This window comes from Crassostrea angulata, chromosome 7 (genome assembly GCF_025612915.1).
Source record: "Crassostrea angulata isolate pt1a10 chromosome 7, ASM2561291v2, whole genome shotgun sequence".
NCBI classification, from domain to species: Eukaryota; Metazoa; Mollusca; class Bivalvia; order Ostreida; family Ostreidae; genus Magallana; species Magallana angulata.
The window spans coordinates 2023039-2047651 of record NC_069117.1 but is presented as its reverse complement, the minus strand read 5'-3'; the positions used below and the strand labels follow the sequence as shown (position 1 = coordinate 2047651).

Genomic DNA, 24613 nt, shown 5'->3' with positions numbered 1-24613 from the left:
TTGAATACTGTTAAATACAAATAAATCCATATACTAGGTTATTTACTCTATAGCTACATGTATAGTAAACATTTATTCAATATATTTTGTGAATTATTATCTGTCGCTACGTTTTATGGATCACCGGAAAGTTTCTTAGTGAATGCCAACACTTATAAACAATACATGTGTTAATGGGAAACCAAAAATCTGAACCCCCATTCACAATAATTGCACAATTCTAATTAATACATATCAACTACACTTACACAAAGTACAAGGAGGCTGAGTGGTCAACACATTAACCATCAGGTCTACCTTAAATCTTATTATAATATTACTTTTTAAGGCTATAAACTATCATCAAGTCAAGAAATATTCTATATAATTTAGCTTTTTAATTATAACCTTATACAGAGCTCTTCTTCTGAAGGAGATTAAAACAGTCTAAATATGGCCACGATCATCAAACCCTCTGAAGTTAATCTGTAGTTTAAATTGCTATATATCAGTATTTCACTTTATCAAAGAATAGCTACTAAAATAATAAAACTCCAAGAAACTATTGTCCTTTGCAGTTGTAGAAAAAGGGATAAAGAACAAATGTCAAAAATTGCAGTTATATATTTTCCATTGCTAAGAATTGACTGATATATACCTGGCCCCGCCATCACAAAAATTTTCATAATGCTCAACTCAGTCCTTGAATGAAAAGTACATAAATTTGAGGTCAAATCTAAGACTTGAGGCTGAGAATTGACTTGAGGAAAGGTGGTGACGAAAGGGCCAGTATATGAATATGGAAAAATGTGCTGTGTGCAAGAGTGACACTGATGTAACAAAGCACTTGTATTGAAAAAAAAACATGACCCATCAAATACAATCGTCAGAGACCAACAACAATCTAGCTAGTTTTAGTTCACATCACATAACCTGATTTGTATAACAAGAAATTGTTGAACACAATATGGTTGTTCTAAAAATGATTTAATAAACAGATGGAAAAAGAAGATGGGAGACTCCATTTAAAGGTATCACACCGGTAATTGTTTTCACTATATAGCACTATAGAGGGGAAAAAATTCTTAAAAATCAGTTTGTATTCCTCATGACAAAATATTCGGAGGAAATGTTATTTGTTACCTATCTCATCAGCTAACACCATAAAAAGGGCAAGCGATACTGCATTTTCTCAAAATATCTAGCTCCAAACAGGTCTACCCTCAAAACCACGTGTTTTCCATTTGTATGTAAACAGACTGCACACTCCCCAGGAAGCTGCTGCATGTGCCCTGAAAGAAGTAGTCCCTGTGAAAAAAGATCATTACCTAACAAAATACATGAAATATCCTACTCAGTGGTACAAAAATTTTTAAAACTGAGTAAAGGAATATGTAAAAATGCAGTCAAGGAAAAAAATAATTCTGAAGTATATATGGAACTTCTGAAGTATATATGGAACTACAATTGACTAAGTTCATTTTGATTGGCCGATTACCGGTGTGATACCTTAAATGGAGAGAGGGGAGGTAAGCCATCAACAGTACACCAAAACACCATAACAACAAGCCTCCATCACAGACTCCTGATATCTCTCCAAAGTCAGCTCCCTTTACACTGAGCAGATTAATTAATCTGGTTTCGTTACCATTCATCAAACACCAATTTTTTTAAGATTTCATTATACTGATCATAAATCAAAAGTTCATCAAAACATCAATTGACATTTTTTTGTGAATTTCAATGAATGCATAAAAATAAATCATAAAATCAATTGATTCAACACCCAACAACAAAAACAACAGACATCATGAACGTGTAAAGCTGCCAGTAACCACAGGCACATATAAACAAGCTTCCACCCTGTCTTTTATGTGGGTGGAGTCAGAAGAGTTGCATAGTAATGATCATTAAAACTCTACTAAACTTATCATTTTAATATCTTAGATTTTTTCACATTAAATGACCTATCTTTTTTTAAGTTAAAATTATTCACAACTGAAAGAAAATTAAAATTTCTATTTTCAAGAAATGCAACATTCAAAGGTATAAGGAACCTCCACATTGTGACCAACTTTCTTTTTAAAGAAGAAATACGCAGCACCTACTGATCAACACATCACCGGTACAAGACCCCCTGGGGCTTTTATAGAATTTTCAAACTGTACAGTTACTTATCCACATGAAAAAACTGTGATAATTTCACTGTAAAAGTTCTGTTTCAAACACATGTACACCTACTTTTTAAACCCTTTTTAAAAAATCAGTATTTTTAATAAAAGATTTAAGTTGTCAAACAACATTGATTGAACTTGATGGCACAAAGAAAAAAAAAACTTCTTAGATATCAACAGAATAGTAATAATGAATTTTAATAAAAACATAAACATCGAAGTTCAAACTCCCTTTGGTATATCCATGGAGTTGAAGATGTAGAAGTTTGAGATATTGAAGTTAAACAAGTACTCCATATGTAGCTGCGATTCTGTAACATGACTAGAAGATTTAGGTTGACATTCTGTAGATCATATAAACTGATGACCATGAATATTAATAAAACCACAGTCCAAAACTAGCACATGTTTCAGTGCGTTGTAAATTGCCAGTTTTTTGTAAGTGAGGAAGTGTACTTCTTTATCATGTCAACCTGAATGTCCCAGTAGAGCTACAGACCTGCAGCTACTTCACATGATAAGATTGATGATTCTAAATAAGAAATTAATGCCTCCATAAATCACTCAAAATTAATGCATATAGCTCAATTCTCTGATTTTTTTAATGCTTCAGCAAGGATTCTTATCCGCTGGATCTTGCTATCAGTTGCGTTCAGTGCTGCAGTCACGCTTTCTGATTTGCGGGGAGAAGTCTGGGTGATCCCGCCCCTACAGGACGAGGCAGGGGAAATGTTTCTTTGGGAACAGTGAACACCGGCGGTGGAGGATGAGCAGCCAGAGGTGGGTGAGGCAGGTATATCCTGCAGGATACGGTTGATAATGGACGACTCCTGATCACTTTTGTTGGGGGATCTGGATGATGATGACATACTTAAAGGACTTCTGGACACTCCGTGTGGATCCTGGCCTACAGAGGACGGAGATCTGATGGAAGTCTTGGCCAGTATTGATGCCAGTCTGGACAGGTCTGTTATACCTGGCTGTCCTCCTCTCACCTCCTGTCTATTTCTGGGTTGCTGGCCGATTTCATGAGTATTTGCTGGTGTTGCTGGTACACTGACAGATCTATGATTCTGATGTGAGATTGGTGATTCAAACCTGGATGGTAAGCTGATGTTGAGATTCCTATCACTCTCTTCAGATGTTTCCGGCAGTCTCGCTTTGGATGAAATCTGACCTCGATACAGACAGCGTTTTTGCTGTAGATGGCCACTTCTGACAGAGAGTTGCTGCGACACTGTGGTGCTGCCCTGAGTCAACGTGTCTGACCCACAAACACTCTGGTCATCATCACTCAGTGACCGCTCAGTCCGGCCCAGATAGGGCTGTAAATACCACTGACCATTAGTTTGAGATTCCACTGTTCCACTTACTACTGAGGATGCACCTCTCACTGCTGCAAAGTTTTGGAGTATGTTAGAGTTCCCATGCACAGATGGAACTGATTGAGTATCAGAGTTCCTATGCACGGCTGGTACTGTGAGGGTATCTTCCTGGAGTTCTAGCTCTGCCTGTCTCCGTGCCTTCTCCACCCCTGCCATCTCCAGGAACTTCTTCAGAATAGTGTCCCTGTTCTCCTGGCTGACCACCAGGGGTCTGTGCCGCGTCCCTCCCCAGTCATCGTACTCTGACTCCTCCTGCTGGGACCCGGCCATTGGCTGGTTCTCCATCACATACTGCGCCATCTCTAGCTCAAGGTCATCCACCTCCTTCTGCCTCCTTGTCGTGGTCTTGTCATTCTTTTTGGCAAATATCATCACTCCAGCCGGTTTGAACTCGTAGGTCTCTGAGTCTTCTTCTCTTTCTTCTAATTGTCTCGGGTCTGTCTGCTTCAAAACAGATCTTATTAACATGCCAGTTGGAACTTCCTCTTCTTCTGACTGGTTTATAATTTTTTGCACTTCCAAATCTTTCTCCACATCTGTCAAGCCCCTCAATGAAGACAGTGAGGCATTCATTCCTCCTCTTTGTGTCAGGGTTGTTTCAAAACTGCTCTGTGCAGGTTGTTTTGTGGGGCTAATATGTGGACTTGTGGTGGACCTTGAACTAGAACTCGCAGGATTCTGGCCAAAAGACACAGAATCGTAGCTTACTGACACAGGGTCAGGTCTTTGGCTATTCGAGGCAGGATTTTGGTTAACACAGCCAGGACCTTGGCTAACGGAGGCAGATTTCAGGCTAACAGAGGCAGGATTTTGGCTAATCGAGGCAGGGTTCTGGTTAACTGACACTGGATTCTGGTTAACCGAGGCAAGCTTCTGGCCATCTGATGTACTGTCAAACTTCTGTTCAGCTACCCTACATGGTGTTCCATCTTCTTTAACAAATTTGAACTGATTGGCAACTTGTTTGAACATGTGTTGACCTTGAATAGAAAAGAGAAAATAATATCTAATCAAAAGGAGCTGAATTTTTCTATTGAGTATTTGTGTGACATTATAAAAATGTTCTACAAATGAAACCAAATTAAAGACAAAGTGCCATTTTCTATCTTGAGGAGAACTAATGAGGGGACATGATCACACGTGTAAACTCTATGCAGAAGTCTACCATTTTTAGGAATTACAAAATCTGAGTTTTTACTTCCCCCATCAGCTCACTATTTTTGCACCCGAACTCATTCTAAGTGAATATTGCAATTATTTAAGTCTTTGCATATATATATTTAAAGATTCTTTTGCCCCCCCAAAGCAATTTAATAGATAATGCATGCAATCTCCTGTGACTGATCAACATTAACCATTCTTTGTGTTGATTTTGTTTGTGTTTTATTAGTTTAGTAGATATTGTTATTTAGTTACCAGAGGCTGTATCTACAAGTATATGCCCTTATTGAACACAATACTGCATTTTTGGGGGTCTAAACCCACCTCTTTTTTTTACAACAATGGACATGATACATACCCTTGGAAGGTCTTTGATGCCAAATAGAATCATGACTAATGATGACCTTGGGGTCCTGCACAGGAAGGACGTTGTCCGTGAACCCCTTCACGTTAGAGGTCTCGGCACTGAGTCGATTACTACCCCAGCGATAGCTGTCTAAGCGAGGCATCAGTTTCCGCAATCCCTCAAATGCCATAGGTATTAGGTTGGACTGAAAATATGACAGTTAATTACATTAATATTTATAAAGATGATTCATACTTGTACACATCTTTTTAAGATAAATCTCAATTTAATAAATTGACCTTGACCTTAGGTTATTACCTGGTGCGCTTTAGCATCCTTTGTGGAGGAATCCCTGACCTGGGACAGATACACGTCCACCCCTGCGACGTATTCGGCCATCATTTTCTCGATGAGAACCTGACGTAAAGGACGGAGGTGTACAACGTTCTTATAGAGGGCGTCTAATAGCTGACGACTGATAGGACGGGTGGCCCAGATCTCCTCGTCATGCTGGAAGACAGAAACAGAGCTCTACATTTTTAAGACAATAATCCACTTTGTTTCTATATCATCAAATAATGCAAAACTGTATCATTTTAAAAAATGTTATCATACTGCTGACTTTTTTATAGAATGTAAAAACTTTTTAAAAAAATTACAAATTTTTAAAATTCATAGATGTGAATGAAAATAAAAATAAATAAAAATACTGCATATTTAATTAGGTTTTTGGTAATTTACACAGCATGTAGGAATTCAGTAATTCTCCCTAACTGATTGACCACAAGAAGGTTTACCTTCTTAAGCCTCTCTCTGGTTTTGAGGTTGAGGACTTGTTCGGGCTCCAGATTCAGATGGTTGAGAGCACAGTCTGCAAGGCCTTTCACATAACGCGGCCAGTCGCCTCCCTTACCTCCCTTGAACAGGCGATCCACAAATACGTCAGCTACCTGAATAAAACCAAATTATACAATATCTAATTTACAACAGAAGTTCCAGGTATCTAGCAAAATAAAAAGGCGGGGTGTTTGACAATTGACAGACAACACATGGCTCTTACCTGTGTATCAAACACGTTGATGAGTTTGATGTTGTGGCGGTGGAAAAGGTAATCAGAAATCAGGCGACAATCGTGGGTTACCTGTCAAAAACAGGGTAAGTGATATAGCTTCATGGGATAGAAACATGTCATATACAACACAGTGTAAGTGATAAGTATAAAATAATGTGACACAAGTAGGGAAACCTTCAAACACAGCACAGTAAAAGTTCATAACGGTTTAAAGATTTAGTCAATCATCTAATTAATATTACAATAATGCCTCATAACATCATGCTCCAGTAATAGTTCTCTTGTAGATTGAATTTCTTATCATAAATGTATAACAAAAAGAGAAGTGTTCAATCCTTGTGTTGCCCTTTATATATGTAGTAGTTGGAGCTATATGGACCGTGAATATCGGCCTGGGTAGCTCAGGGGTAGAGCTCCTGGCTAGAGTTGCAGGAGTCTCGGGTTCGATTCCCAGTCCAGCCATATATATATTTTCACTGTATCTATATGCTTATTACTCCTTGCCTACTACACATACATGATATAGCCTAATAATAAATGTTGGGTCATACATCACTGTAAATACTGTTCTTCCTAACAAGTAATGTACACAGCAATTCCACAGTAATTCATCTATGATCATGCCAGGCCACTAGAATTGTACTCACTTTTAAGACATCTGGATTTTCTAAAATGGCTTTGATTCCTTCTTCAAAACACTCTGGAGGTAACTCCAAGATGTCAAACAAAAACACATCTCTGTCTGTGGCAAACTGAAACCAATAAAATATCAGCATTATCGTCCCTAACTAAGACCGCAAAGGTGGCAACGCCTTTGAAAACTGAAAAAATGCAATACAACAAACATTATCAGTGTACACATACAACAATATATAAACTATTGCCTTTTTTTCTAAATCACATCCTTGTACATATAAAATTTCCTAATGTATGCAAACAAAGAGTGAATATACATGTACTCTACTTTAAAGAAACCAAAAATTAACAGGTGTGTAAAGGCATTTCTCTGTGAGACATAAGCACTGAGTATCCATGGTAGCGTGTTTCATGGTAATAAACTCTCACCTGCACCCAGCAGACTTCTCCAGATCTTCCGACACACACCCCCTGCATGGCTAGTCCAACTACCGAGCAGTTAAGTACTGCGTCGATCTGTAACATTACATGATAGAGGAATTATCATTATAAACCTACACATACAAACAAGATGTTCACTGGTAAAAATCAAAATGATGCTATGGACAAATACAATGTACATACAGCGTCATGAAACTTCCTGTCCACTTTATTGATGAGGACATAAGGGGCCTCAGTTCCCCCCTCCAGGGCCTCGGGGTCACTGCTGGAATCATAGTCAGAGCTCTGGTTATCTGTAAGGAAGCATCCGCTGTACAGTCACTACAATACCAGCTCACTAAGTCTTACAAACACATAATAAATAGCATTCACTGCACGATAACCTCAATAATTCTCTCCTACACTGTAAACACTATTCACGAAGAGACCCAAAGCTCTTTACTGTCACATGATTATAATGCAGCTCTCTTAAGGATCAAAACAAAGCAAAAATCATTTACAGATGTTTTGCTAAAAACAAGTTTTAATGCCCCTGAATTTAAAAGTTACAACATTTTTGACAACTAACATCATTCAACGAGTGAAAAATCTATTAAACACCCTGGCTCACCCTTTTGTTTAATTAGATCATCAAGTGAAAATTCCTTTTAATAAATATAAACTTATACTTATGATGCACAATACAAAAAGTTGACCTATTGACAATGTACAATTTACTTTCCTCTAAGTGTATGACTTACATGTAAGGCAGCATATAGTTTATTTCATTTACTCAGAACCGACGAATGGCATGTTGGAATACACTTTGGTGATAAAAAAAGAGTTTTTTCAACTTCTAGAGGGATGGGGGTAATAAATTCACTATGTTTGCAACCCTCTCGAATTCAAAAATGTTACACATACGTATCTAGTCAAGACTGACTCAGAACAAAAAAAGTTTAAATCTTAAAATTTTACAGATGAGGCCACCTTAGTTAAAGAATGTTTCATTTGCGCAATCCTGACTGTCCGACAAAAAATTATTAGACTCAAGATATTTATTAAACCACATAAGTTTTGCAGAGTCGTATTTGGATGCTTAATAATCCAATTCAATTTGCCAATTTTTGGTTGGATACTTAATAATCCAATTCAATTTGACAATCATTCACAGGATCAAGTTGAACGTACCTTGTTTGACTGGATGTTCTGTGCTGGTGTTGGCAATGTTTGACAGCAGGACAGTCTCCGGCTTAAAGTCCCGCATTCTCTGGAGATGGGCCGGAACATTTTTTGTTTTAAATAACTTTTTGCCAGTCTCTCTGGAAGGAAGTACACACAATTAGGACTGGAAAGATTCAGAGTTTGTTCATTACAAATCCAGTTTGAATTCAAAATACTTTGGTTTGATTCAATATCATTCAGATCAGGATACCAGTACTTTTAATTTCTATTTTATAAAAGAACTATAATAGTCATTGTTTGCTTCATTTCTCAGGAATACCAAATATTAATATCCATAGATATGTTATTCTGTCATAATCACTATTAAATACATGCAATTCCACTGTGTATAAAATAAAAACATTATAAAGCAGAGAAAGCAGTTAAATGTGTGTTTACTTTTTGTCCACTAGGCCCTCTGTCACATTCTTACTGGAGGGTTTCAATTCATTCTCAAATGCATAGACTGAAAACGAAACAAACATTGAATAATATACAACAATCTCCTCAAAGAAGTCCAGTATATGGACATTAAAACAACTTATATATCCAACCTTTATGAGATAACACTTTCTTATTTAAATATAGAGATACACCGTACTTAAATTACACACTTAAAAGGAACTTTGATTGCGGTGAGTTTTACCATATATCTGTCATATAGTTTCAATATTTTGTATTTATTTGTTGTTTTTTAATCCATTATTTAAACTGAAATTTCAATGCACAAAAACAGAACTAAAACTTCCCATTGAGAAAGCACAGAAAACTTCTACATGATTCCTATCAACTCACTGTCATGTAGCTCATCATTAAAAAAATGTTTTATCCCAGGAAGTCTTCTGCCATCCTCGTCCGTGACTATAAACATGAAAAATAGATAAAACATATTCAGAATAATGCACATGAAACATGTTAAAATTGCCCAAATCCCAGGTACATAATGATTGAGTTTACAGGGCATAAAATAATACCTAGCGGAGCGAGAGGTAGGCCAAGGAAGACTTAAAGGTAACACACATATATATATATATAAGAAAATCAGTGAAAAATGATAGTTTAATCGGGGCATTATCATTAACAGTTAAACAATTTTCTTCAAACTTGTGGATGCTGTCATATACATGCATTGGCAGCCGTTTTGTTCAACAGAGTTAAATCCATCATCAAATGACTGGCGCTTGTTGATGTTTTTTTGCCCATAAACTTGAATTAAAAACTTTCGATCCAATGTTTCAATTGAAAGTAAGAACTATGTGTGGGATAAAGTGTATTTTTATCCCAAAATTAAAAGTTATGTATACTCTAAGAGCTTTAGAAATTTGCTCAAAGATAGGTTAATATGTATATATTCATTATACCTCATTTGAATATTTTTTTAATAAATTACAACAAATAAGCATGCTATTCTATCTAACCACAAAATAGTTTCCATGCTATCTGCCCTTATGCTAATGAATAGTTATTAAAACTATTCACTGGCGGCATTCCATTTCCCTCATTCGGAACACCTCTGACATACTGTAAACGTACTACATTTGGCTGTGTATTCTATTTAGCGCTTTTGGCGGAATGCAGCTTCCGCTAAATCAAGTTCATCGCTTAATGCCATGTGCATATGTATAAGAATAGTCACATTCAGGAAAACGCTAATTCAAATCCACCCCAACTTGTTCAAAAACTAATTTCCGCCAAATATCATACATTTACAGTAATTTGATCGTTAGGTTAAATCAAAATTTTGATAACTCTAATTTGTTTATCACCAAGATATTCTGCATTGCCAACAAATAATGTTTTCTTTGGTATAATAAAATATTCATTTTTTGACTAATACTATTCGGACGATGTTTGGTCAAACAGTTATACATAGCTTGAAAACTTCAGAGTTCTGACTGCAATTGCGCAGAAAAAGCAAAAAAAATTTAAAAACTACAAGCGTAATTTGTTCATAAGGCCTAAAAAAAAAAGGTGTGTGTTTCGGGTAACCCTACCTAACCTACAAAAATGGCCCGATCCTACCATTTTTAGATGTCTGATTTTATCCGATTGTGAATTTTATCTTATTTCCAATAAAAAATACGTTTTTAAATATGAAACAAACAAACATTCTTAGGATTCATACAAAAAAAATATATGATAACATAAAAAAAAATCCCTACCTACCTAACCTAATTTTTTCATCAGTGTTACCCTAAACACACAATTTTTTTTAGGCCTAAATTGTTTTTTGATCAGTTTATTAAAGTTGTACAAATGCTAAATTACGGGAAAAAAATGCTTGAGTAGCTTAATAAACGTATATAAGGTAGGTAGAGAAAAACTTTGAGGTAATTCAAGTTATGTAGCTATAAAATTAAGTGACTGTACACTGTCCAAAAACGGCATTTACCCAAATAGGTTGCAATCGACCGTTATTTAATTCTACATTCATCGCTTGTGTCAATCTTTATCCACAACAAAGCCAATTAAGGTGTCAAATCTGTAATTTTGATTGGGAAAAAATCCTACATGCGTTTGCATCTTGGTCAGCAGCTGTTACAAACTTACACGTTACAATGTATCAGACTTAATGTGGCCATGGTCAAGCATTCTGGCATCCTTACCTTTATGCAGAGTTAGTTTGCCTGTCCCAGTGTCCATAGAATGGACAAAGCCATCGAATCGAGAGTCATCTTTTAGGACAACTCTAACCTGCTTCCCAATATGCTCCATGTGAAGGTTTTATGGATATACTTGCACATGCAGAGACGCTCAGACGACAGACACCCGCGCTAAAAATACAACCGGATGTGAAGCTAGCAAGGTAAATCAATACGTGCCCCAAAATTATCCGGAATATTGAAACGACAACGCTCTTTTATATTGCGATTGACACACCGTTTTAGCAGAATCTCACGAGATGTTGATCTGACATAATGGCCTGTAGTGTAACTGAAGCTTTCAGCCAAAGGAATTGTATTGAAACATTCCCACGCTGACTGCATTCAGCAATACGTAAATGACAGTCAGCAGAGACGCTTATGTCTCTGCAGTCAGTGAATGCAGCGACGTGTACTATATATAGTAATACAAAGTTAATATACTAGTGTACGTCCCTTGCCAATGATAGATTATTGCAGTAACTAACTAACAGAAGCTTAATTATTAATTTACCAATTTCACCTTAATTACTTATAGGTACGTGCTCCAAAAAGTGTAGAGGGGGGTGGGGGGGGGGGGGGCAACTCCATTGTATGCTATTCGTTACTATATTTTGAGAAAAATGTCTGTTGCGAGAAAAAGTACAAGCATATCTTTACTAATGTAGTAGGAAAGGGGGGATGAGCATATAAATACATGTACATTGAAAATATATGGCTGGACCAGAAATCGAACCTGGAACCCCTGCAACCGTTGTCAGGGCTCTACCACTGAGCTACCCAGACCAATATTCATGGTCCAAATAGCCCAAACTTTTGTATTTGTATTTATATATACATTTGTATTTACGGTCTCATTGTTACACAAGTACATTTTAAAATATATCAGTTTAAAATTCAACTGTTAACCAAAGTGGTTTACAGATGTATTGCAAATGTTACAGTCATTAAGTTTTATAAAAAGTATGCAATTTCTTCACATGCATCTAGCAAAGAACCGACTGTACGTCCACTCTAAACTCTCGGCATGCACACAGCATCCAAACATCAGCACAGTCAGACATACACAGACAGTTTATTACCCTTAGTACTCATATATTAAAAATCATAACACATCACAGATGTCTTCAGACAATTTTATTAATCACTTGATGGCAAATGACAAGTTTATAATCGTAATCAGTACAACTCCTAACAAACCACTCAAAGAAAAATAAGTAATGATATGGACCGCTAAACTAATCAAACTTCTGTCAATTCTCAATTAAATCTGTAAAATGTAAAAATTGTCAACATATAATGGACGGATGACAGCAATGAAGTGCTTGATGGAATATCACAACTAATTTATGGAATGTGCAAAACTTCACAGTTAGAAGCACTGTCTGAGACAAGCAGATTCACCGATCCACCTTAATATGGTTATTGTCAACAATCAGTGTTAATGAGATTCTACTAATTCATGGAGAGCCAGTAAATCTCAGCATATTGATGTACAGGTCAATAACAGATTTCTTTTTACAGAATACACAGTCACAACAAGTAGTGTACAAATAACGCACACATAAAGATTTGATACTTTCTAGGAGATTTCTGTTCAAAATATTTGGTATCACATTCAAGCTTTTCAATTCATTAAAAATCTACAGGTCCCATTTTATTTTGGTACACAAACATAAGGTCAGTCAGATCAATTGTGAGACAATGTTCTGAATAAAAATAATGGGATGATTATGACAGCAGTGTAAAACACCGAGCAGATCCTTCTTCTACAACACACAGGTAACACATACAGGTAACACATACAGGTAACATACATAGGTATATTATTTACATGGAATCTACAAACATTCTGATTATTTTTTTTTTGCAAACAAAGTCAATTTGAATAATACTACAACATTGCATGTACATTTGATAGTACATAAATAAAAGAAAACAGTTTTGTGCCTCCAGCATTGGGAGGGTTAAGGGGAACAATCTCTCTTTCGTTGATTTATTGCCATCTAGAATAAAAAAGAGAATTGTTATAAGAATTGATTTAACCAATATTAGGCAGAAAACTGTGCATTATGTATTAAATAATATATGCATATAGTTTTATCTTACAAATGATAAAACAAACGACTAAAACTGGAAAAGACTTCTTTGTTTACTGCTAAATTAACACAAAGTACATGTAGCAGATAGCAACCAACACATAACTGTAAAACACTTAATTCTGGAGAACAGAGAAAAGCCTAACCAGTGGGAAGGGGGGGGGGGGATTTTCTTTATGTTAAAAACACATTAGGTTTATTTACACAGCTCAGAACACATTTGGCAGTGGGAGGGTGGATTTTCTTTATGAGAAAGAACACATTACTTAGTGAGAAGGGTTACTTACACAATAATAACACATATATAGTGTTAAGATGCTTAGTTCTGGAGAAGGGAAAGTGACTTATCATGGATAAAAACACATTAGGCAGTAGAACGGCTTACTTACACACTTAAGTATGAGGATGTTTTTACTTACACACTTAAGTATGAGGATGTTTTTACTAAAACACCTAAGTGTGAGGATGTTTTTACTAAAACACCTAAGTGTGAGGATGTTTGTACTTACAGTTAAGTGTGAGAATCTTGTTACTTACACTGCTTAGAACACATCATCAGGCAGTGGGGGGATCCTTGAGGAACTGTCCATCACCGGCTAACTCCTCCTTCCCCTCTATGGAGGACAAGACGGCATTCACATTCCCATTGCTCTGCTGTTCTTCATTCATTTTGTTCTCAATTTGTTCCTACAGAAAGATCATAACCCAACAATTACACAATATCAAGATAGGATACATTTAATACAAGTACATCATGTAATATGTTTTTCGGTGCTACCGTTCTGGCGAGCGCAGCAAGAATTACACATACTGTACCTTGCATCATTGTCAACCTAGTGTTATTTAGGTATCAACGAACGTCAAAGAATTTTTGAGAGATTATTTCTCTACAATAAGTATGCCAGGGCAAATGTACTAATTTTAATGGTCATGATACATACAGCGCAACCCCCTATCCCTCTCCCGATTGAGAGAGAGAGTGCCCAGTTCCTGTTTGTAGGTGTGTTATTTCCCACTTTTAAATTTAATGGTTTGACTATATGCAATATCTACATACATTTTTCAACTGTTTATTTTTTCTCTTTATTCCTTTTTATTTAGTTCAAAATGTCCTATTGTTTATTTCCTCCCTACTCATATATACTTACCTGCCTACTGTACATGCATGCACAATTAGCTTAAAAATGAATCGATATGACGGTAAAGTATGGCTATTGCTAGTATATATTTATATAATCTCTATATAAAAAAAGAAACAAATCATATGTCAATGAGACAGGTATTGCAGTCTATACTGAAATAGCTAGTACACTCATTACAGATGTTTGATCCACCTCTAAATTTATCACAGGAAATATAGCGCGAGAGCACTGTGACGTCATCCATAACTGTTTACGTATCTCGACTCAATACGAAGGTATGGAAGCAACTAACAAATCTCTTGAGTCTCGCCAAAGCATATGTGGTACTCAAAATGTGTCTTCAAACTTTAAGATACCGTAAATTACGAGTTAAAAGTCGGCCATTTTTGGCATAGCACCACAGGTGAAAACTTTAGAGAGCATTATGGGACGTTGACAAAAAATTTTGTTTGATGAACTGTAGGTTTAGTTCGTTCTTTTTCCCGCGCACACTGGTTCTTAGAGCTGCGCCGGCAAGCTGCGCTCGCTATTACAGGTTTTGAAATAAAAATCTTTACCTGTGAGATGTTAAGATTTCCAGCAGGTAAATCTCCCACTGTGATCTCATTTCCATTTTCCTCCTCCATCTATCAAAAAAACAAACACAAAAAAACAATGCAATATAAAAACAAAAAGCCAATTTTCTGTAAAACATCATAATGTATCATTGCATTTTATCATTGTCCTATAGAAATAAATGCATCCACATGATTTGAATATAATTTTAGTTGATGATATTACAGATAAGAACTTATCAATGAGACTTGAATAAAATCACATTGGACGTCTAGCTGAAAGATTTTATAAATTTTGAACAATATTTGAACAATATTAACAGATTTTAAAATTTGCTTGTATTAGTAATACTGATTACAGAGGCAGTGTCTTACATGTCCATTGACCTGTGGACTGACAGCTGGTTCTTTGGTGGGTGTGTCTTTGGCTGAGGTGGGTGTGTCTTTGACTGGGGTGGGCATGTCCTTCTGTGGAGTGTTGCTGTCACTCCGGGCCCCCTGGTCGTCGTCGTTATCGTCCTGAGTGTCATCCCCCTCCTGATCCACAGTCCCGTCCTGCTCCATGGCACACTCCATCAGGTGGGACACTGCCGTATCTGACGGATCGTCCGCACTCTGGGATTCATCCGCATCCTCATCATCTTCATCGCTCCCAATTCTGATCGGGAGAAAATTTGCCAGACTTGTATAAATTTCTTGTACATAATTAAAAACGTGTACATGTATATTGCAAGATACTGGTTATGTCCTGTATGATAACTTCAAAGTTTTTACTTTCCTGTAGGACATTTCAAGTGATTTAACTGAATTTTAATAATCTCCCTACTATCAGTACTTCCATGGTAAAAGGCAGTGCAAAATTTTGTAAATCACAAGTTGGAAGTCTGTATAGGTGATATTGTACGGGTGTTATTTGATGAGTTACCAGGTTTAGCTGTATAGGTGATACTGTACAGGTGTTATTTGATGAATTACCGGGTGTATCTGTATAGGTGATATTATACAGGTGTTATTTGATGAGTTACCTGGTGTATCTGTATAGGTGATACTGTACAGGTGTTATTTGATGAATTACCGGGTGTATCTGTATAGGTGATACTGTACAGGTGTTATTTGATGAATTACCTGGTGTATCTGTATAGGTGATATTATACAGGTGTTATATGATGAGTTACTGGGTGTATCTGTAGGTGATACTGTACAGTGTTATATGATGAGTTACTGGGTGTATCTGTGTAGGTGATATTGTACAATTGTTATTTGATGAGTTACCTGGTGAAGGGCTTGGTCTCACTAGAAGCTAGCTGTATCTGTACAGGTGATATTGTACAGGTGTTATTTAATGAGTTACCCAGTGTATATGTGTAGGTGATATTGTACAGGTGTTATATATATGATGAGTTACCTTGTGAAGGGCTTGGTCTCACTAGGAGCTAGCTGTATTTGTACAGGAGCATTCTTGTAGGGTGATTCTGTATCATCATCTTTATCCTCAGAATCTTGGATCCTTACTTCATTGGCAAACTCATCATCTCTTTCCTAAAAATAAAAGCCAAACATAAGCCATATTTATTTCAATAAGTAAATGCAATTTCAGTCAGCCTGCTGAGGAAATCACGATAATGTCAGACTGATTCATTGTTTTGGTCTTTCGTGATCTCATTGTGCACATACTGATTCCTATGTTTGTCAGTATGAAAACATGCCCTCAGTGTCAGACTTTCTCAGTCAGTGTGTTATATTATGTGACCTGATCATGTAGGGTAAGGTTGTGTGGAGTAAGGTTGTGTGTGGGTTGAGGTTGTGTCGGGTGAGATTGTGTGGGGCGAGGTTGTGTGTGGTGAGATTGTGTCAATGACGTTGTGTGGGGTGAGATTGTGTGGGGCGAGGTTGTGTGTGGTGAGATTGTGTCAATGACGTTGTGTGGGGTGAGATTGTGTGTGGGTTGAGGTTGTGTCGGGTGACGTTGTGTGGGGCGAGGTTGTGTCGGGTGAGGTTGTGTGGGGCGAGGTTGTGTGTGGTGAGATTGTGTCAATGACGTTGTGTGGGGTGAGATTGTGTGGGGTGAGGTTTTGTGTGGTGAGATTGTGTCAATGACGTTGTGTGGGGTGAGATTGTGTGGGGTGAGGTTTTGTGTGGTGAGATTGTGTCAATGACGTTGTGTGGGGTGAGATTGTGTGGGGTGAGGTTTTGTGGGGTGAGATTGTGTGGGGTGAGGTTTTGTGTGGTGAGATTGTGTCAATGACGTTGTGTGGGGTGAGATTGTGTGGGGTGAGGTTTTGTGGGGTGAGATTGTGTCAATGACGTTGTGTTGGGTGAGATTGTGTCAATGACGTTGTGTGGGGTGAGATTGTGTGTGGGTGAGGTTTTGTGGGGTGAGATTGTGTCAATGACGTTGTGTGGGGTGAGATTGTGTGGGGTGAGGTTTTGTGGGGTGAGATTGTGTCAATGACGTTGTGTTGGGTGAGATTGTGTCAATGACGTTGTGTGGGGTGAGATTGTGTCAATGACGTTGTGTTGGGTGAGATTGTGTCAATGACGTTGTGTGGGGTGAGGTTGTGTGGGGTGAGGTTTTGTGGGGTGAGATTGTGTCGGGTGAGGTTGTGTCAATGACGTTGTGTGGGGTGAGATTGTGTGTGGGGTGAGGTTTTGTGGGGTGAGATTGTGTCAATGACGTTGTGTGGGGTGAGGTTGTGTGGAGTGAGGTTGTGTCGGGTGAGGTTGTGTGGAGTGAGGTTGTGTCGGGTGAGGTTGTGTGGAGTGAGGTTTTGTGGGGTGAGATTGTGTCGGGTGAGGTTGTGTGGAGTGAGGTTGTGTGGGATGAAGATGAGTGTGGGTTGAGTTTGTTTGAGGTGAAATTATGTCTGTTGGGGTTGTGTGGAGTGAGGTTGTGTGTGTGGGGAAGGTGTTGAGGTTGTGTGTGGGATGAGGTACCTTGCCGAGTTCCTCCTCCTCCTCCCGATCGTTGACCCGTACTGAGGAGTTAAGTGTCTCCTCCTCTTCATCAGTCACTGTCTCTGTGGTGTCTGATTCATCTGTCTGCACCAAATGCTGCATTCCAGATTCATCATCGTAGGCAAGATTCTGGGGTTAAAGAATGAAATATTGACTACAGCAAACCATCAAACCACATTAGAGTATTGCAACTACAATATAGACACCTGTTGATATTCACTCCCCTCCCAACCTCAAGAGTATTCCATAGAGAGAGTATAAATGATAACTGACCTGTGTAGCAGACTCATACTCGTCCTCCCCGGAGTAATTAGCCGGCTCCCCCAGCCCCTCCATCAGCTTGAAGAAGGCCAGCTCATTGAAGAGGGCCTCAGACATGTCCACCAGCAGGTCCTCCCCACACTGCCGCATCCTGTCACAGATCATAGCCACCCCCTCATTAACAGTGTTATACACATACACAGCATTAACAATGTCCGATTCTCAACAATGCCTATTACCAGTATCCAGAAATTATCTCCCAATATCATAGATCTTGCTTTTATGTTGGAAAATGTGTAGTGACTTTTCAGTGTTAATCATCATATTTGTAACAAGCAGAGACTTTGTCTCAGTAATATCACAAGTGCTTTTAATGTAAAATGCATGATGATGTTGGGTTTGATTCTCCAAATCCTAATCATAACATTTAAAGAAAATAAGCATTTGAAAAAGAAACATATCCTCATCCTGCTTTGGCACAAAAATAGTATGCCAACATCTAAAGTCAGAGTGTCTTACTTTTGGCCCTGGTATTTGTTCAGATTTTCTTACTTTCTGCCCTGGCATTTGATCAGATTGTCTTACTTTCTGCCCTTATATTTTGTCAGATTGTCTTACTTTCTGCCCTCGTATTTTGTCAGATTGTCTAACTTTCTGCCCTCGTATTTGATCAGATTGTCTTACTTTCGGCCCTGGTATTTTGATCAGATTGTCTTACTTTCTGCCCTTATATTTTGTCAGATTGTCTTACTTTCGGCCCTCGTATTTTGTCAGATTGTCTTACTTTCTGCCCTCGTATTTGATCAGATTATCTTACTTTCTGCCCTTATATTTTGTCAGATTGTCTTACTTTCTGCCCTCGTATTTTGTCAGATTGTCTTACTTTCTGCCCTCGTATTTTGTCAGATTGTCTTACTTTCTCCCCTCATATTTTGTCAGATTGTCTTACTTTCTGCCCTCGTATTTTGTCAGATTGTCTTACTTTCGGCCCTCGTATTTTGTCAGATTGTCTTACTTTCTACCCTGGCATTTGATCAGATTATCTTATTTTCGGCCCTCGTATTTGATCAGATTGTCTTACTTTCTGCCCTTACATTTTGTCAGATTGTCTTACTTTCGGCCCTCGTATTTGATCAGATTGTCTTACTTTCTGCCCTCGTATTTGATCAGATTATCTTACTTTCTGCCCTCGTATTTTGTCAGATTGTCATACTTTCTGCCCTCGTATTTGATCAGATTATCTTACTTTCTGCCCTCGTATTTTGTCAGATTGTCTTACTTTCTGCCCTTATATTTTGTCAGATTGTCTTACTTTCTGCCCTTATAATTTGTCAGATTGTCTTACTTTCTGCCCTTATATTTTGTCAGATTGTCTAACTTTCTGCCCTTATATTTTGTCAGATTGTCTAACTTTCTGCCCTCGTATTTGATCAGATTGTCTTACTTTCGGCCTTGTATTTTGTCAGATTGTCTTACTTTCTACCCTGGCATTTGATCAGATTATCTTATTTTCGGCCCTCGTATTTGATCAGATTGTCTTACTTTCTGCCCTCGTATTTGGCCAGTGTGTCCTGCAGGGTGGAGGACATCTGGTTGCTGAAGAAGCGCGAGTACTGGGAGACCTCGCCCTGCCTGGCCAGAGACAGCACCAGGCGCTTGATGTAGGCCAGTAGCTGGGTGGAGCACACACTGTCCATGTTCTCTTTGATGACCGGGATCACCTCTTTCATGATGCCCTTGATCTGCTGGTCCAACTGCTGGGTGTCTATCTTAGGGTACTGGAAAATATAATCCAGGTCATGTCAGTTAGGATACAGTCTCTGATCAATGCTCAACTACATAGTAAGACTGAAGATAGTTTCGAACAATACACTTTTTCCTGTTTAAATTTGTCAATATGTGGGGTTTTTCATACACAATTCTTTGCAGATATATTCATGTTTTATTTATTCATATATGTATATATTATAAAAAATTAAGACTACATATTTATCTCTAAAACCACTTAATTAACCCTAGTTTGTTTGTACTACAAGTAGATGTGAGTTGGTGACTTACAGACATGGAGGAGAATGAGCTCTCACTGCCCTGGTCCACGGCCGAGCTGCTGGTTGGCTCAGTCTCCCTGCCCATCTCCCTCAGCTCTCTTTGCTGGGTCAGGGCCCGGGCCTTAGCCTCACCCTCAGCTATTTTCTTGTCATACTCCCTCATCCTCTTTAAGGCCTAAAAAGTACAGGGACGTCATTTCACATCCATAAATATTTTATCTATTTAATACTTCCATGCAATGGTACAATTTTTCTTCACTATGAATTTCTATATACTGTAAACCAACTTTGATTCAAGGCTAATTTTTGTGATAAAGATTTGATTAATCTGGATAATAATATACCAGAGACATTTAATGACTGGTTTGCAGTGAGAAATATTTGGGATAACAAGGCTCTTGTAAACATCATGAAATTTTCCCACATGTGAATTAAAGAAAGTTTATAGTATTGGTTAAAGTTTGTTACCATCACATACCAAGATATATTTACTATTTTGAAACATGTTTATAAACATTTACTGTAGATTCCTAATTCTAATTAGAAATTTTTAAAAAATTCAGTGTTCGCCATTTTATTATCTCACAATTTGATACAAAAAGTGGAATTGCGGAATTAAGTACTCGTGTAAAATAAAGAATTTATAGTAAATAAGATGAAAAAAACCTACCTTGTCAAGATGTATGACGGTTTCTCCCAGGGAGTCCTGAGCGAAGGGACTGTCCCAGTAGCTGTTAGAGGGGGTGGAGAGAGAGCTGTCATTGTCCGCATTCTCCTCGTAATCAAACGGGTTGTTATGGAGCGAGTGACCCCTCCTCAGCATGGACTGAGTGTTCCGTGACGATTCAGTCCTAGCTCTCGCCTATCACACACAAATCAACATGTGAAATAATCAGCATTTCTAGCTTCATAAAGGAAACTTCTTACTGTACTCTTGTAATTATTGAATTCTTACCCCTACATCCTCTTCTTCATCAGTGACCATGCTTTCACTCGGGGTGAGCTCTGAGGCAGTGTAGTTATACAATGACTGGGCATTCATCCAGGCAGGGGGAGGCTGCAAGTTATCACCACAACAATTAGACAATATCCTTATATCCTAAAAATTACATCAATATATCTTCATGTCTCAATTCATCATGATCTTAAATACACCCCAAACAGTAAAGGAAGAGAGGGATAGACTCACTGCTTCCATGACAGAGGTGTTGGCGCTGGCTTGCTCCGTCAGCTGTTTGTTGACGATGTCCCGGATGCTGTACAGGACTCGTTGACGGAGATAATCAGAGCTCAGCCCCTGCAGCTCTCGGAACAGCTCGATCAGGAAGTGGGGCCGGTTCTCATTCTGAGAGATCAGTGTGGCTACTTCAGAGTAGATGGATTCTCTCAATGTCTCAAACAGGGAAAAGTCAGTCTGTTCTGTGGTGTACCTGTAACCAAAACATAGACTACCAAAAACTGTTACACAGCAATAAATACATCAAAAATCTCTCTGGTATGGTTATCTTCAATGACAAAGTAATGTAAGCCTGTCTGTATCTGACCTGCCGTCCAGACTGTCCGGCGCCCTACTGTCAGCCTGGAGTCGGTTGGACACAGAGCTGGCCATGCTGCTGTTCTCCAGTTGGAACCCTGCCCCGCTGATCCCCGCACTCAGACCTGGACGGTACTCCCTGTCCACAGCACCCCGCCCCCTCTGCCTTCTAGTGGCAGCGTCAGGACTACCATCCAAACCTGTCAACAACAGGGATTCATGTAGAAATGGCAATAGCTTTACATTAGTTTAATTCAGTATTACACACATTCATTTTAAAACAGTGCATAATAAAAAATTTAAGTAGAAAGATGACCTGATTCGTGTTTACTTGAGGCTAGAGACATTGTGGACCATTCACTCTGGGTATTTTGGCCTTGTCTACAAAAAAATGATAATGAAAATGAAAACAGAAACATCAAAAATCAAAAGAATATCAGACACTCCACGATCATGATCTATCAGCTGGCTTACATTTTCTTTCTTCTGAGTATTTCCTGCAAGTTTAAAGGTGGTACTACGTCGGGACTTTCGGAGAAGCTGGTTTGTTGAGCCTGGGAGTTCTGCCTCCGGGAACGGTCTGACATGCTGGATGTCTTCCGTTTGACACTCCTGTCGGCACTGTACTGTCCTACAGAACTACTTTTGTTGCGTACCCCTCTCCTGTGTTGCTCTACGTTGCTCTGGTCAGCAACATCTGATGCGAACACCTCTCTGATCCCCTCCCCTCCTACTGCCTCCCCTAACAACAGATTTTCATTGCTTCTGCTGGGGAAAGACCTGGCCGACAATCGAGGCTGGAAATTAAAGCCACCTGAAGCATTGGGGGTCAGGCCCCTGGAGTCTAGGCCCGAGGGTAGGGATGTGTGGGACCTGTACCTCAAGGGTTCTTCTGGCGGTGCCTGTAGGGCGGGCAGGCTTGGGTCTAGGTCTACAGGTTCATACAGAAGAGACAGGTTCTGCATCTGTCGCTGCATGTTCTGCATCTCCAGTTGCTGCATGGTGATCTGCTGTAGACACTGGTTCAGGGTCAGCATCAGCTGCTGCTGCTGTAACTGCTGTTGTAGAGCATTGGGGTGGGGGAATCCCAGACCCAGGCCTGAAATAAACAACAAATCGCATCTATTTCTGTTTCCACAGACACCAAAAACTTGTACTTGTTCTAAGACCATAATTGCTGACTGCTATTTTACCTGGCGTACCTGCAGCATTGGGTTGTTGCATCATCCCACCACTCTGAGTAGACAATAGGTTTTGACACAGGCTGGCCGTCCTCTCTAGCTGCTGTTGTAGATTATCGTAGGCCCCTCCCCCAGGGGATGACATGGGGGTAGGATTCTCCTCATCATCCTGGATGATGTCCTCTGGAGCTCGGTAATTCTGTAAAGTTAAGGAAGTATCATCATTTCTGTTGATAATGAAAAGAATGTTGCACTCCATCCAATGGCATGTAGAAATGACAATTGCCAAAATAAAAGTCTTCACTGGGTATAAGGTTCAGTATCATCTCAAAATCTTTAGTGGGTTTTCTACTGCATACAATTATTTTCAAAACAATTTATATATGGTACATTTATTTTAAAAAAAAAATGAGGAGAAAGTTTAGATATCCTTTTCTCTTTTCTTTCAAAAATGAAATAAAAGAATTTTTTTTTGAGTTTGAATAATCTCTTAAGACACAGCCAAACTAACTTACCTCTTGTCTGACTCGACTGCTGCGGTAGGACTTGGGTCGGGCACCTGAAAATCAGCAAGGATATATACATGTACATGTCTAATTTGTCTATTGTATAGAAGGTTATTCTCATATCAGTACATATATCCATGTATATTGAACAGTAGCTAACATTAGGTAACATTTATACTACTTTATGTTCATTATTTCGGTTTCTGATCACTCAGTACTTCAGATTACTTGGTCCTGTGAGTGCTGTTACCTCTGGCGTCCCTGGAGCGGGGGAAGGTCTGTGGTTTGGCCTTCCTCTTCTTCCTCTGCTGTTGGCGGGCCTGACGTCGCTGTCGGACGTCGTTCTCTATGGTGTATGTGTTATTGTCCGAGTCATTCTCCTCCTCCTCCTCTTCCACTTGTAAGATACCGTCACTGGGAAATCCTGTTCAAGTATAACAACTAGTTATCAATCAACAATATCAAGTCCAGTATAATATCTAATACCCAACTTAGATACATTTTAGAAAATGTTTCTTCTTTTTAGATAATTGTGGGCTGTAAATTAACAATGATACATGACACATTACAAAAAGCTGGAATCAAATATAAATGGCACTAGAGAGCCTGCATCAATGTTTTGTCACATAAATCGTCAAAATTCTCATGTCCCACAGACTGACAAGCTTACCGTCATCCTCCTCCTCCTCCATGTTCGTCCCTCCCCGCTGACCATCGTCGTCCTCTGTGATACTCTCCAGATTGTCCACCGTAGAACCCCCCCAGGTCGCCATGGTAGCGTCAGCACTGGCACTTACTCTAAAGACATCAAGCATTGGTTGTTTAGTTATAAAATGTCACATCCATGAATTGAAGTGATACCATTATATTTCTTCTTATAAAAAGAGATAGTTTGAGGACTAAGAAATACTTCGATCAATAAATGCAATGTACATACATTTTTACATTTTATATTGGATTAAGGAAGGAGTCTTTTTATTATCAAACATACTTCTTATAATAAGAAATGCATGAAATTTTGACACAGTCAAACGGATTATATTACTTAATGATTCTATCAGTTTAATTAAATTTGACCTTTTTGTTTTCGATAAAGGTCAGGTCAAGGTCACTACCTTTTTCCTCAACGTAAAGAGTGATAAAAATAAGTGTAGCTCTTTATAGTTCTGTAGACATTTGTTTAAGATTTGAAGATTCAAATCTTCAATGAAATCATAGACCATGAGAGTGTCTATCAGCTTATACTACTAAATTGGAATAAATATTTATACTAAAATTGATATTGCTTAGCCCG

The 24613-nt window shown here is 38.4% G+C and overlaps 2 protein-coding genes across 8 annotated transcripts in view; both read right to left on the bottom strand.

The window, feature by feature from the left end:
- Positions 1-387: 387 nt before the first annotated feature.
- On the bottom strand, positions 388-11295 carry LOC128156260 (uncharacterized). Its single transcript, XM_052818316.1, has 12 exons — positions 11004-11295; positions 9193-9258; positions 8797-8863; positions 8365-8495; positions 7378-7487; positions 7183-7269; positions 6765-6869; positions 6106-6186; positions 5843-5995; positions 5364-5555; positions 5058-5250; positions 388-4518 (listed from the first exon to the last, which is right to left on the bottom strand). Exons 1-12 carry the CDS (start codon positions 11110-11112, stop codon positions 2738-2740), a joined length of 3075 nt encoding a protein of 1024 aa, XP_052674276.1. The 5' UTR covers positions 11113-11295; the 3' UTR covers positions 388-2737.
- An 864-nt stretch (positions 11296-12159) lies between these two features.
- LOC128192717 (pericentriolar material 1 protein-like) overlaps positions 12160-24613 on the bottom strand; it is a 28796-nt gene continuing 16342 nt past the window's right edge. For 6 of the 7 annotated variants that reach the window (XM_052865630.1, XM_052865632.1, XM_052865634.1 and 3 more), the window contains 19 exons: positions 23990-24117; positions 23570-23743; positions 23329-23372; positions 22826-23012; positions 22107-22731; positions 21949-22013; positions 21643-21832; positions 21288-21528; positions 21054-21155; positions 20769-20960; positions 20109-20273; positions 19593-19828; positions 18063-18201; positions 17769-17918; positions 16240-16373; positions 15210-15492; positions 14838-14906; positions 13676-13825; positions 12160-13045 (listed from right to left, as the gene is read on the bottom strand). In XM_052865630.1, coding sequence (XP_052721590.1) covers positions 13694-13825; positions 14838-14906; positions 15210-15492; positions 16240-16373; positions 17769-17918; positions 18063-18201; positions 19593-19828; positions 20109-20273; positions 20769-20960; positions 21054-21155; positions 21288-21528; positions 21643-21832; positions 21949-22013; positions 22107-22731; positions 22826-23012; positions 23329-23372; positions 23570-23743; positions 23990-24117 — 3256 coding nt within the window. In that variant the 3' untranslated portion in view covers positions 12160-13045; positions 13676-13693. The remainder of the gene's footprint in view (positions 13046-13675; positions 13826-14837; positions 14907-15209; positions 15493-16239; positions 16374-17768; positions 17919-18062; positions 18202-19592; positions 19829-20108; positions 20274-20768; positions 20961-21053; positions 21156-21287; positions 21529-21642; positions 21833-21948; positions 22014-22106; positions 22732-22825; positions 23013-23328; positions 23373-23569; positions 23744-23989; positions 24118-24613) is intronic. The other variant, XM_052865633.1, reaches the window with a different exon arrangement.